At 43.4% G+C, this 14,853-nt stretch overlaps 1 protein-coding gene across 1 annotated transcript in view; it reads right to left on the bottom strand.

The window, feature by feature from the left end:
* PTPRN2 (protein tyrosine phosphatase receptor type N2) overlaps window positions 1–14,853 on the bottom strand; it is a 674,076-nt gene that overhangs the window by 428,176 nt on the left and 231,047 nt on the right. The window contains exons 8-9 of the mRNA XM_056857125.1: window positions 11,443–11,483; window positions 8,879–9,264 (exon numbers count right to left, since the gene is read on the bottom strand). Of these exons, the coding sequence (XP_056713103.1) occupies window positions 8,879–9,264; window positions 11,443–11,483 (427 nt within the window). The remainder of the gene's footprint in view (window positions 1–8,878; window positions 9,265–11,442; window positions 11,484–14,853) is intronic.

Below are 14,853 nucleotides of genomic sequence, written 5' to 3'. Positions count from 1 at the left end.
TTGATGGCCAGATTAACCAGCATCCTGAAAGAAACAATGATTGAAGATTCACAGAAGAAATGGGAATGCTATTTTGAATATGTTAACTGGAAAGGGTAGACTAAAATTTAACAGAGATAGAAAATAATAGCTATGAACCTTGAATAAGTTATAGATAAAGATAAATTTAGAGTATAAACATAGATAAGTTTAGTAATGTTTACGTAAATATCATAACAACAGAGTAATGCTTAAGATGTAAACTGATCCCTGAAGTAAGCATAAAATGTGTGGATGGAAGTGTGTACATATATATATGTTTGTTTGTTATCTTTCTTCTGAAAATGTTAATAAAATATTTTTAAAAAGAAGAAGAGTTGGTTTTTATATGCCAACGTTCTCTACCACTTAAGGCAGAATCAAACCGGCTTACAATCACCTTCCCTTCCCCTCCCCACAACAGACACCCTGTGAGGTAGGTGAGGCTGAGAGAGTATGACGGGCCCAAGGTCATCCAGCTGGCTTCATGTGTAGGAGTGGGGAAACAAATCCAGTTCACCAGATTAGCCTCCGCTGCTCATGTGGAGTAGTGGGGAATCAAACCCGGTTTTCCAGATCAGACTCCACCACTCCAAACCACTGCTCTTAACCACTACACTACGCTGGCTCTCTGCCAAGAGCTGGCTGCTGGAATGAGTATTTTATTTTTCAGAAAGTGAGTGGGTTCATTCTGCTTGTGATACAATAAAATATGGGCTTAGTGGGTTAATTAGATGGTGGTTGATATATAAAGGAGTCTGTTTTCAGTAGGAGATGTGATAGCTTCAAGGACCTCCACTTCGGTGGCTCTACTTGGCATTCTGGAGCATCGGGGAGCACGTTCACTCTGCCTAGGGTTGCCAACCACCAGGTAGTAAACCAAAACAATAATTAACCTGTGCTGTACTGAGAGCAACTCAACCAAAAAACAGCACACGGCTTCACTTTTCTATCAAACACAGCGTGTATCCATCAATGTGCAAAATAACTAGGACAAAGGAACAAACCTATCTAACTAAGAACATGCGAACAACCCCGTAACACATAAATCAGTGCTGAACAGGAAAAGACCAAAAACATGCAATATATACAAAATATACAATAATTCAGTTCTTCAAATGTTCATATATATGGTCCCACAAAACATCTATGCAAGTCCAACAAGAAATAAGTGTATAAGAAAGCCTCTTAGGCACAGGGCTTATCAAATATCCGTCCGTAGACTTAGCTTGCCTGATGCAAGCTAATAATTATTGTATATTTTGTATATATTGCATGTTTTTGGTCATTTCCTGTTCAGCACTGATTTATGTGTAATGTGGTTGTTCGCATGTTCTTAGTTAGATAGGTTTGTTCCTTTGTCCTAGTTATTTTGCACATTGATAGAATACACGCTGTGTTTGATGGAAAAGTGAAGCAGTGTGTGTTTTTTTGGGTGAGTTGACCACCAGGTAGTAGCAGGACATCTCCTGCTATTACAACTGAACTCCAGCAGATAGACATTGTCTATCTGGAGACAATGGCCGCTTTGGCAATTGGACTCTATGGCAATGAAGTCCCTCCCCTCTCCAAACCCTGCCCTTCTCAGGCTCCACCCAAAAAATCTCCCGCCGGTGACAAAGAGGGACCTGGCAACCCTAGCTCTGCCACACAGCTTGTGCTGATACCTTGTCAGCTTGTGCAGATATCTTGCCTCTGCTATGTTGCCCCTCTCTCTACAAATGATTGCTAGATCTCATCATACAAAGCATTGTTCACAATGACAGAGACACAGTGTTGGTGCCTATATTCACTATTACTACAAACAATTGAATTAGGATTGCCAACCTCCAGGTACTAGCTAGAGATCTCTTGCTATTACAACTGATCTCCAGCCATCAGAGATCAGTTCACCTGGAGAAAATGGCCGCTTTGGCAATTGGACTCTATGGCATTGAAGTCCCTCCCCTCCCCAAACCCTGCCCTCCTCAGGCTCTGCCCCAAAAACCTCCCACCAGCGCCGAAGAGGAACCTGGCAACCCTAACTTGAATGCATACAATAGAAATATTTGGTTTGAACAGCTGGCTGCCATCCTTTCCATAGCAACAGCAGCTTTTTGAAAGGACCTCGATTTCAGTTCCATGAAGTCTGCTATATGCTGCTCAGTTAGTTCTGCATGTTTACTATGCTGCATACTCAATTCTTTATATTCTGGCCAACTTTGTTTTGCAGACACTTTCCCCTACACTCCCGATTTAGCAGCAACACATTGAATTGCCAGTGCAAGACATTCCCAAGTAGATGTGCCTGTAAGAAAGCAGTTTTTTTATTGTCCGCTGACAACAGCTTTCAGTTAAGGCTGCTGAAAAGAAGCCTATCGCAAAACATCCATGCTGAACTTCATGGGAAAATTAATGTGCCATCTAACTCATAGAATCATAGAATCACAGAATTGGAAGGGACCACCAGGTCATCTAGTCCAACCCCCTACACAATGCAGGAAATTCACAACTACCTCCCCACAACTATCATCTTAACTCACAGTAACAAAAACAAAATGCAAGTGATTGCTAGTTTGATCTGTATACAACCTCATGTCTTCTACTCTGGTTAAATCTTGATACATTTTAAATTAAGAGTTAAAGGGATTATTGGAGGCAGTCAATCACATTTAATCAGGATTTACATTTGATAACTTAGTTGTGCCACAGTAGACTTCTATTATCTAGATTTCAAACAAGCCTATAGTAACGATTTTAAGGAACTCTGCAATTTAGCTGCAGTTGACTCCAATCCATTTTTTCCCAGCCATGTCCTCTCTAAGGCTTTATTAGCTACTGAACATTCATAAGCTTACTTCTGTTTTGACAAGACAGCAAATCGCTGCTTGCCACATTTTACGCTTCTACCTTCCTTCTCCTCCTTTCCTGCCACAAATAGGTGTGAAATTTAAACCTTTTAACTCAGACAGATTCAAGTCCAGACCAATTTATAAAGCAGATGACACTTTGAAAAAAATCAATTTCAGTGGTCAGAGTATGAAGGTCAATGGAGATTACATATCATGGAAAAGGGAACGTGAATGCAGGAGGGAAGGAGGGATCGGCTCTCGTGAGCTATTATGGAAATGTGACACCACACCAAGGCAGGCTGTACTTGGGATTCTCACCTCAAACACATGCTAGCTCCACCTACAATGCTGGCATGCTTAGAGAACTAAAAGGGGATGCTGGGTACCCAAGGTTGGGTGGGATGAATAAAATAAATTGATAGTGAAAATATAATTTATTTAAGGCACTATGTCAAGATAAAAACTTATTTCAAAAAATAGTTAAAACAGCACAATGGCATTTCCTAACCTTAGGAAATGCCATTGTGCTGTTTTAACTATTTTTTGTGCTGTTTTAACTATTATTAGAAGAGTACTCTTTTTGGTACCGACATCGGACCTTGTTGAATGAATTTAATATATATGAAAAAAGCTTGAAGGACTCACATATATCATACAGGATTTTTTGTATATATTTGGAACAAGAAACTCTATCCTTTTGTATATATTTGTAATATTGTAGCACTCAATATATTTGCACATTGTTATATGATCTTGGTTCTATGCTAATTTCCAAACCACTCGGTATGAGCACAGAGGTGTTTGTTTATCTCCAACCTCCAGGTAATAGCTGGAGATCTCCTGCTATTACAACTGATCTCCAGCCGATAAAGATCAGTTCCCCTGGAGAAAATTGGCAATTGGACTCTATGGCATTGAAGTCCCTCCCCTCCCCAAACCCTGCCCTCCTCAGGCTCCGCCACAAAAACCTCTGGCTGGTGGCAAAGAGGGACCAGGCAACCTTACTCCACCCCCATACAATTCACAAGCAACTTGTGTTTTCATTTTGTTTTTACCAAAACTCGGGGGGGGGGAACCTCATCTTTCCTGGCATGGCATTGTTGGGTCTGTCTTTTTCATATGCCCAGAAGGGAAAGTACGCCTTGTGTTTGAACAAAAGAAACCTCTCCTTTGCTCCCTTCTCTGCGTTTTCACGGTGTCATTGCTGACAAAAATACAACTGAGTTCTTAATTTGGGGTGGTGGGGGAATCAGGGCAACAACATAGTACAAGAAAGTGGCCTCTATAAGGCATCACTTTCTGAAAGACTACTTTTCAGTTTCATAGTCATCATAATACATAGAGTAACCATACAGCAGAAAGGGGGGGGGGGAGAACAATCCATACCATGAAAATGAAAAAAATGACATCTGAAGGAAGTAGCAAATAAAGGAAATTACCCATTTTGAGTGGGTTTTACCCATAATAAAGTGCTGAGGCAGCACCCGAGAGGATTTGCCAGACAATTGGCTACACTAAAACTGTCAATTCATCCCTAAGATTAGAGCTGATGGTTAGTATGGATCTGTATGGATCACACCGCTCTAAGGATCTGAAAGGTCATTCAGCAAACAGAAGGAATAACCTATTGTTCTCACCACCGACAAGCCTTTTAACTATCACAAATCTTTTCTTTGAGAACTACCAGAAAATATCTCTGTTCCGTGACACAATTAAAATCTCTCGTCTTTACTATACAGTGAAGCAATCTTAAATATCTCCTTCAATCACGACTCTGGAGCCAACACAAAAGATCGAGGATCCAACAGTGAATGAATCACCTTTGACATCTTTTTAACTATACCACTGAGCACAATTTTTCAGTCACCTCTGAGATCATAAGGTAAAAAGAACTCCGTGCTATTAACCCCAGTACATGAATATGTTAGACCCCTTTTGCCAATAGAGGTCCGGTTTCTGCTGGAAGAGTTTAGTTTCTTTATTAAAAACAGCTTTGTAATAAAATCCTGAGAGGCAGAACCACAATGCACAGTTTCAGGAGGGCAACAGGAGATGATCCCAGGAATAACAGTGTTAAAAATAGAGACACTTGTGTCTATTTGATGCATGTGCTACTGCTATTTTAAAATATAGTTTATATTTCCGTAATTCTGAAAAACTAAAATTCTGCTAGATTTTAACTTTGTACTTGGACCTGATAATAAGGGAATCATATTTGCTTGTTTCCCCCTGTAATCTACCAGTAAGTTCATCTGCATTCTTGCTACTTTTAAATCAAACCGTATCCTCTGTTTTCTATCCACATTACTTCAAGCAGTTTTACACTTTACAGATTTAGCAAGCACAACCTGTGGTGTAATGTACTGGGAAAGGGGAAAGGGTGATGCACAACTTCCTTAATCATTTTATATGAGATGGGAAATCAATTATGGTTCCCTAAAATGGAGGGGGGAAATATCTGCATCTTTATCAGTGTGGTGTAGTGGCTAAGAGCCAGTGTGGTGTAGTGGTTAAGAGCGGTGGTTTGGAGCGGTGGACTCTGATCTGGAGAACCGGGCTTGATTCCCCACTTCTCCACATGAGTGGTGGACGCTAATCTGGTGAACTGGATTTGTTTCCCCACTCCTACACAGGAAGCCTGCTGGGTGACCTTGGGTTAGTCACAGTTCTCTTAGAGCTCTCTCAGCCTCACCTACCTCACAGGGTGTCTGTTGTGGGGAGGGGAAGGGAAGGTGATTGTAAGCCGGTTTGATTCTTCCTTAAGAGAAAGTTGGCATATAAAAACCAACTCTTCTCCTCCTCCTCCTCCTCACAGGTTTACCCAATGTGCACTCTATTCCATAATGCCTAAAGCAATCCTTAAATTGCAAAATTGCAAAGTAACATCACTTGTGCCCTATCGAACATGCACAATATTATTGCTAAGCAAACATTAGATAATAAAATATTATTGCTAAGCAAATATTAGATAATAAAAATTGAGAATTCAGTAAAATCCTTTTATGTGTGTAAAGTGCCATCAAGTCGCAGTCAGCTTACAGCATCCCCTCATAGGGGTTTCAAGGCAAGAGACTAACAGAGGTGGTTTGGCCATGGTCTGCCTCTGCGTAGCAGTCTTGGACTTTCTTGGTGGTCTCCCATCCAAGTACTAACCAGGGCCAATCCTGCTTAGCGTCTGAAATCTGACAAGATCAGGCTAGCCTGGCCCATCCAGGTCAGGGCAGTATACTCCTTACAATAAAACAAATCATTTTCTTACAGTCTATCGCTGGAACAAGTTTCATCTACATTAGGTCCTTATAAGTTTTCTGCTCAGAAACTGGACAGAGTATTGCTGCTATCACAGATGTGTTCTTTACAAAAAGGCATTCAGAAAACGTGGAGCTTATTTAGTGGTTTACTGGGGTAGATCCAACCATCCTGCAAGAAGTCTTCCTCCAGTATGAGGAAGAGCCACATTGCCAGAACACACACAAGCCCAAAGCGAACTCCAACTGAAAACAACTCCAATGGCATGTGATGTCTGAATGTATGAAACCAAAGGGTTTTTGCCTCCCAGAAACTGGGATTCTAAGCCAAGACCTGTCTACAGTAGCCTGTATGGAGCAAAAAACCTCCTGTTTGCCTAGGACAGTGCTTCATGCAGATATCATGGGCAAATGGAGCTTGATTTCAATTGGAGGTTTTTCCACTCTGCGTAGGGTTGCCAACCTCCAGGTGGTGGCTGGAGATCTCCTCATATTACAACTGATCTCCAGCCGATAGAGATCAGTTTCCCTGGAGAAAATGGCCGCTTTGCTAATTGGACTCTACGACTTTGAAGACCCTCCCCTCTCCAAACCCCGCCCTCCTCAGGCTCCACTCCCAAAATCTCCATGCATTTCCCAGCCTGGTGCTGGCACCCCTAACTCTATGTAAGGAGGAATGGGGGCGGGGGGAAGGAATACGTAAAAGGAATACGGAGGCATTACGAGCTGCATCCATGTTCTTCACTACAAATTGGAGTTTCAGTATGAATTAGAGGGCAGCCTGATTTCTGGTTCCAACAACCATCACAGTAACATCCAAAGAACAATGAATACTTTTCCAGATGCACAATTTGGGTCACATGACCATTAAAGGTCTGTGAGAAACTGGAAATTGGCCTAATTTCGTCTACTTACACAAAAATGTGAAACAGTCAAGGGAAACACAAACAATCATGCAATTGTTTTAATTGTACTCTTTAGTGTTGCTGTTAAACCTTTTCTGCAATTTTAGTATTGTGATCTTTTACTGCTTTCATTGTGACGTTGATGTTTCTAACTTTTTTATATTACTATAACTGCCGTGTTGGCACCCTTTATGCAGGTTTTATGGATCTTAAGGGAACTTTTGATACCATCCCGAGGGAGAGGCTATGGTTGAAACTATCACATTCTGCTATGGATAGGAGGTTACTATGGCTTATTCAGCAATTTCATACTGACCTCACAGCTCAGGTTCGCTGTGGCAACCGAGGAGAACTAACCGAGCCCTTTGAACTGGTCAAGGGAGTTAGACAAGGTTGCCTCCTTGCTCCTCTCTTGTTTAACCTATACCTGAATGATATGGCAACCAATTTCTCAGAGTTTTGCCACCCCCCAAAGCTTGCAAGTCATCCCACCCCGATTCTACTCTATGCTGACGATGCAGTTCTCCTGTCCCGCACAAGAATTGGTTTGAAAAGATCTTTGCAAACTTTTTCTGAGTACTGCTCTAGGGAAGGTCTTAAAATAAACCATCATAAATCTAAGATTATGATCTTCACTAAGAGGAGAAAATTGCCTCTTTTTCGCTGGGTATTAGATGGCTTTGAGGTTGACCAAGTCAAGGAGTTTTTTTACCTTGGCATTCTGTTTTCCCATAACCTAAATTGGAATGCCCATCAAAAAGCAGTGTCCAATAAAATTAAACCTGGGGTTGGTGCTATTGTCAATTTTTTTCACACCAAAGGTGGCAAATATATTCCAGGGGCTATTCAGGTTTTTAACCTGAAAATTACCCCAATTATCCTCTTTGGTGTTGCCATCTGGATTACAGTCATCAATGAATCTATAGATCGTCCACTGCTTCAGTTCTTACGAAAACTCCTAAATGCCCCTCGATGTGTTGCTGGCGCTACTCTTCGTTCCAAGTTTGGCCAAATGTCACTTGAAGCTAGGGTGTGGTTGGCAGCCTTTAAACTACACCTTAAACTGTGCTTTAGCACTGAGGGGTTCCTAGCTTCTCTGAAGCATGACTCTTTTAAATCCTCATGGCAAAAAATCTTAGATGAGAAACTGGCGTTGTTGGGCTTCTCGCAGGATATGTTATCAGATCTTGGGAAAACTGAAGCTTTTGCCAAAATTAAAAAGCGCATTAAAGAGCTTGATTATAACAGCACTACTTTTCGTGCTCGTCGTGTCTGTTCATCCCAGTTCTTCGGAATACCCCCTCCACGTGGTCTGCCTGCCTATACATATTATCTAACAACTCCTCGTCTCTGTAGAGCTTTTTGCTTGGCTAGATTGAATGCTAATCCTTCTATGGTAATGCAGGGCAGAATTCTGAATATACCATACTCTGACAGGATCTGCCCTTGCTCTTCTGGCTCTATTGACTCATTAGCCCATGCCCTTTTGGAATGCCGCTTTTACGAGGAACTTCGATTGCACTATATTTTCCCCCTTTTAATATACAAATCCAATGCCTCTGTGACTGACATAATGCCTTTTTTACTAAGTGATAGGGACCCCAAGGCTACATTGTCAGTGGCAAGATTTGTTTCAGTCTTTATATCCCTCCAACACTAGATATATGCTGCTCAAGATCAATTGATCAAGGAGCTTCTAAGGGATAAAAGGAAAGGAAAAGGAAAAAAGGAAAGGATAACTGCCGTGACAAACTACTAGAGCTAAAATTAGTAGCACATCAATCTGCCAAACAAAGTACATAAATATCTTTATAGACATCAACATTTTATCTTTTACACAGAAACATGCTCAATTCAACTTCACTACAATACTTACTCTTTTTCTGTCACAATGTAGCCGTATTCCTCTTCTTTAGAAGACTCTGCATCTAGCTGTAGGCCTTCTCCCAACTTATTTTGCGTTTCTTCATAAGTACTTTCATCTTGAATCAAAGTATTCTTAATCCAATGATGACGCTCCCTCAGCTCTTCAGAGTCTGGTTCCAACTCAGCTTTCTTTTCAGTTATCAGTTCCCTTGAGAATGTTTCACTCTTTACATTTTCAACCCCAGCCTTCACTTCTTCAGAGGAAGAGAAATCTAAATCCTCTGACTTCTTGATTTCTGTTTTCAAGGACTCGGTGGGCAAAGGTTCCTTAGGCAGATTTTCCATCGCCACATTCTTTTTCAGGAAACTAAATAGTTTTGCATCCAAATGGTTCTCCTATATTTAAAACAACAGAGTGAAATTTTGTTTTCCTGTACATGTATTCAGGGTGATACTTATGTGTAATTAATGGAATTGGTCCTGTAAATCTCATAGAACCCTAGAGCCATGCTAAGTATATGAACATTTATTTAAAGTACACTACTGCAATATATATATGGTGCAGAGTGGTAAGCTGCAGTACTGCAATCAAAAGCTCTGCTCACAACCTAAGTTCGATCCCGACAGGAGTCAGTTTCAGGTAGCCTTCTATCCTTCCGAGGTCAGTAAAATGAGTACCCATCTTGCTGGGGGTAAAGTGTAGATGACTGGGGAAGGCAATGGTAAACCACCCCGTAAACATAGTCTGCCTAGTAAACGTTGGGATGTGACGTCACCCCATGGGCCAGGAATGACCCAGTGCTTGCACAGGGGACTACCTTTACCTTTACTGCAATATATACTCTTAGACAAGGGTGCATATTTACAGATGTGACAACTGTTAGGTTCACCATAAGAATTATGTCATCTATATTTTCCCTAGTTTTAGAACAGACAGTAAGGACATCTGCTAAGGCATGGATATTAAATTTTGTCTGTTCTTGTTTGGACAGATATATGCAGGAGTCACTGACTTCCCTGCCTGATTTAGTTCCAGTCCTTCTCATGCTGGTGGTATGAGCCCCAGGCATCCCCGAGTTCAAATCCTAGACTTCTCAGTCTAGCTTGCCCTGAGTTTTGGTTTTCAGCCCTGTCCTGAAGGGAACTCTCAAATCTTATCTCATGGGGGGAAATATCGAAGACTAAACTCTGATTTTTTCGTCCCTTACGTGTTTCACAAATGATTCAAACATCAGTTAAAATGTAGTGTGAAGCTCCACCCCAGAGAAAAATGGTGAAGCCAGACAACCCCAAGGTGCTGCCAAACATAGCAGGGAAAGACTGACCACCCAACAGCCTGTTCAGAGGCCTTGGATATCCCAAGGCATGTTAACATTTCCTATTATATCAGGCGACTGCAACCCTTTCTCCATATTCATTTACACCCAAAACGGGGATCTTTCATTGAAATCTTCTGCCCAGAGATGTCCAAGAGAAACATTCTCCTTCAACAACAAATGTCATCTTGACTTATATCCCTTTCTTGTGCATTCCTGAAGGGGGGGGCGAGTTGGCTCAGGACCCCATGGGGGCATAAGTGCCTGGTTATCCCAGGATAACAGGAACCTATGCCACTGTGGAGGGCATCCCCGCCAGCCCTGGGGTGCCACGCCACAGTGTGGGGCTTGGGCGCCGGCGGGACCTTCCACCAGCATTCTCCCAGTGCAAAACCTTGCGCCAGTGTCCCGGGAGGTGTTCACAGGGCATTCGGGGGGGGGGGTGAAGCTGCCTCTAGGCAGCTTCCAAACCCCTTTCACCCCGTGAATGCCTAATGGGATGGCAGTGGTCCTGGTGCAGGTCCATTTTCTCCTATGAGGGAAATAGTCTTTTTATCTGTTTTTATTTTGAAAAAAAGGCTTTTTTCCCCCTCCACAGCAGCCAGGAAGCATCTGAGGAGGCTTCTCAGCTGCGCCGCCCTGGCTGTCGCGGTCCCCCCCCCTCAGGAATGGGGTCAAAGGTATATAATGAAGCAAATGAACACAACATAAAAGAAAGGGTCAGTAAAGAAAGGGTGAAAAGCCTTCCCTGTACTATCTTCCCAATCTAAAGCAGTTCTCAGGAGCTGCTATTTGCCCTATTAGGATAAATCATAGAATCATAGAAATCACAGATGACCACCAGGGTCATCTAGTCCAACCCCCTGCACAATGCAGGAAAGTCACAACTACCTCCCCCCCCCCACATACACACACCCAGTGACCCCTACTCCATGCCCTGAGGATGGCCAAGATGCCCTCTCTCTCATGATCTGCCTAAGGTCATAGAATCAGCATTGCTGACAGATGGTCATCTAGCCTCTGCTTAAAAACCTCCAGGGAAGCCTGGGCTCTCATATCAACAGTTATGACTTCCCAACAGGGCTAACAGAAGCTCCCCTGGACCATTTTAGATTGGGAAAACACTGCCCATTCTGCACCATGGTTCCCCTTTGAATCAGGCTCCCATGCATCTTACAACTGAATTTTTATAAAACGGTCTCACAAGGTTCGCAAGACCAACATGTTTGTTTTGATGAAATGTGAACACATACATTACCTTGTTTTTATCCCTGACATCGTCTTTCTGTATTCCGGCATCTGCGGGAACATTGAAAAAGCATTTATTTTAAAGCACAGAACATTATGTTTAATACAGACACTAAGGCTATTTTGCTTTTTTTATATACCTGATGCTTTTTTTTCACTGTACATTAAACATTAGGAAGTTGTAGCCAAAAGATGAAAGTAAAAGCATAGATCAGGTTTGTCACTTTGACTCCATTTGGACAGCTTGCTAATGGAAGATCAATGGAAGCTGGACAGTAAGAGTGCATTATATTAATTAGTTCAATAGCATGGCTGACGAATTTACCTCTGTTTACCAGCACCTTAGAAAAAAAAGATCAATACCATGTTTTTCACTAGCAAAGAAATAATGTTTACACAAATAAATGCAGATTGGCAACAGATTTGCAGCTAAGGCACTTTGCAGAAAAATGGGATTGTGTGTGTTTTGACCATCTTTTATTTTAAAAAGATAATACTTAAAACGAGGATTGGGCTACAAGGATTACACACTGACAAATACTGAGACACTGCCAGTGCAACCTTATGCATAGTTACTGCTATTTAAACCCATTAATTTCAATGAGTTTAGAATAGCTTAACTCTGCGTTGGATTGCACCATGAATTGCCTAGTTCAAGGCAAGAACAGCAACATTTTGCAATAGCTACATGTAATCAATGTGGATTTTGTCTGGTTTCAATATACGGTACTTCCATGGATTCCAGAATAACCTAACAATGACCCTCTTTGAAACCTATCATATATTTCATTATTTTATTAGTAATAGTAATCAATATTCATTGTGTGTGGCCAAAGGTCATTACACAGTTGATCGAAATAAAATATACTGTATTTTCTGGCGTATAAGACTACTTTTTAACCCAGGAAAATCTTCTCAAAAGTCGGGGGTTGTCTTATACGCCGGGTGTCGTCTTATACGCTGGATGCTGAATTCCGAGCCGGACTGGAGAATCTGCCTGGGGAGCTGCCTCCGCTCTGTCCATGTCCACCGGAGGAGGGAGGGGAGGCGAGCCCGGCAAGGGTGCTCACTGCCCGGCTTGGAGTCGGAGCCAGGCGCGCCGGGGTGCACAGAGGGAAGTGCTCGGCTGCGCTCCAGCGGCAGCGCAAGGCAGGCAGGCAGGCGGCTGGCTGGCCGGGGCTGGGGTGGCCACTCTCTTCTCCCGGCACAGGGTGTTTTGGCTGCCGCCTAGCACACCCAACATGCCCCCTTTCCTCCCCGGCCTCTGCTTCAGCTTCTGTCTTTATGGGCTTCCCTCCCCTCCAAACCCTCCTTTAGCCCCGTCCTCCGCGGGCTGTCGGCTCAGTCCTCCCCTCGCCTTTAGCCTCGCCCTTCTCGAGGGCCCTTACTCTCGCCCCCGTCCCCCTCTTCTTCCCCGCTCCCTTCTCCCCTCGCCACGTCCCGCCGCTTCGGGCTCCCACCCTCCCGCCGGAGCCCGGGGCTGAGCCTTGGCTACAGCCGGCGTCTCTGGCTGTGGGGCTCCCGCTGCCCGGGGAGGCTCCCTCCCCACCTCGCCTCCAGGATTTGCTCCGGCTGGGCCGGGTCAGCACACACTCTTCCATGCCGGGAGGTCGGCCCCCGGCCTCCTCCTGTTTCTCCCGCCAGCCCCGCCTCCTGGCGCACTGCCAGCTCGTCCGGCCGCCCCGCCCCCTCTTTCTCCCACCCTGGTAAGTGGTGTTGTTTCCCCGGGGGTTGAGCCGCCCCAGGAGGACCGGGGGTGGCCGCGGGGTTGGGGCGCAGTCCCAAGGGCCGGCCCCAGGCCGCGGACTCGGGTTGGGCCGCTCCAGGAGGTCTGGGGGCGGCCGCGGGGTGGGGGCGCAGTCCCAAAGGGCCGGCCCTAGGCCGCGGACTCGGGACAATCCCAAACTCTATATTTTAACTGTAAAAATGGGGGGTCGTCTTATACGCCCAGTCGTCTTGTACGCCGGAAAATACGGTAGATAAAACACAGGAGGAATAAAAACAATAATCAAGATAAGATTAAAACAGATAAAACTACAGATTTGAAGTTTCAGACACTACTTTTGCACACACTTTCTTGGCAGCCAGAACATATACAGATGCCATGTATGTAATGTATGGGTTTATACCCACAAGGAAGAATGTTATTTTCTCCTTATCTGTGCATGCAGTCAGATTGGCTAAGAGGGCCGCCAGAAATTCATATCTGGGTTCCCAATATAGAGGATGATGCAGCATGGTAGTGAGGAAGATCCTCAACCTCTACCATACCACAGAAACTGCAGAGCAACCTGTTTGCACGAGCAGCGTCCTGCTAACATGGCAGAAAGCATGGTTTGAAAGTGAATGGCTGTAAAGTCTGGTCTTAGGTTGTAAAACTTGATGTTAGACAAAGAATGGGCTCAGTTGTGATCCACTTTGAGCCATTTCTACCAAGGAGAGAGTCTAGAGACTATTATAGTATCCATCAAGGCATCAAAGCTATATACCCATTCATGAGGGTTGCCAGGTCCCTCTTCGCCGCCAGTGGGAGGTTTTTGGGGTGGAGCCTGAGGAGGGTGGGGTTTGGGGAGGGGAGGGACTTCAATGCCATAGTGTCCAATTGCCAAAGTGGCCATTTTCTCCAGGGGAATTAATCAGTATCAGCTGGATATCAATTGTAATAGCAGAAGATCTCCAGCTAGTACCTGGAGGTTGGCAACCCTACCATTCATGTAGTTTGGAGATAACCCGGGTAACCCCCTAGGAGTCAACTAGAAAATAATATTGATTAACAATGCTATTATATATAGTGACCCAGGTGCTATCACGCTGGATAACATTGCCTTGAGAGATGGGAGGCTAGAGCTTTCATCTGGTTACACCAAAAATTAATTAAAACAACATGTACCAACGTGCTTACAGAAGGAAGGCCAAGTTCAGCCAGCAACAAGACAGCTGAGCTAGGATTAAAAAAAAAAATCAAATGTTCTCCAGGGTGCTGATGACATAATTCCAGCCCCAAATTTCTACGCCATATAGAAGTTGGGCTGTGGCCCTTCTCCGATACAATTTCAGGGTGGGATCAGTCAAAAAAACCTTCCTTTGCTGCAAAATAATTTTAGAATGGGATGGGAGACTGAAATCAGGGATATGGATTACTATTGCCGGATGGTGAGGTTATTTTTGAGGGAGGGCTGTTTGAATATCAAAATTTCTCAAACAGGTTAGCTCAAATAATATCAGCCCAATCTTTAACAGATGAACTGAGCAACTAATTAAAATAAATATGAAATTGTTTTAAAATAATCATATTATTTAAAATGATTTCATAAATATTAAATCATTTTAAATAATATGATACTTGGAAGATATACTCTGTAACTAATACATACAGTTCCCTAATTATTTTAGCAGCTCATCCTGAAAACAGTTCCTGACT

This window comes from Euleptes europaea, chromosome 11 (genome assembly GCF_029931775.1).
Source record: "Euleptes europaea isolate rEulEur1 chromosome 11, rEulEur1.hap1, whole genome shotgun sequence".
Taxonomy (NCBI): Eukaryota; Metazoa; Chordata; class Lepidosauria; order Squamata; family Sphaerodactylidae; genus Euleptes; species Euleptes europaea.
The sequence above is the reverse complement of the archived record's forward strand: the minus strand, read 5'-3'. Positions and strand labels throughout refer to the sequence as shown.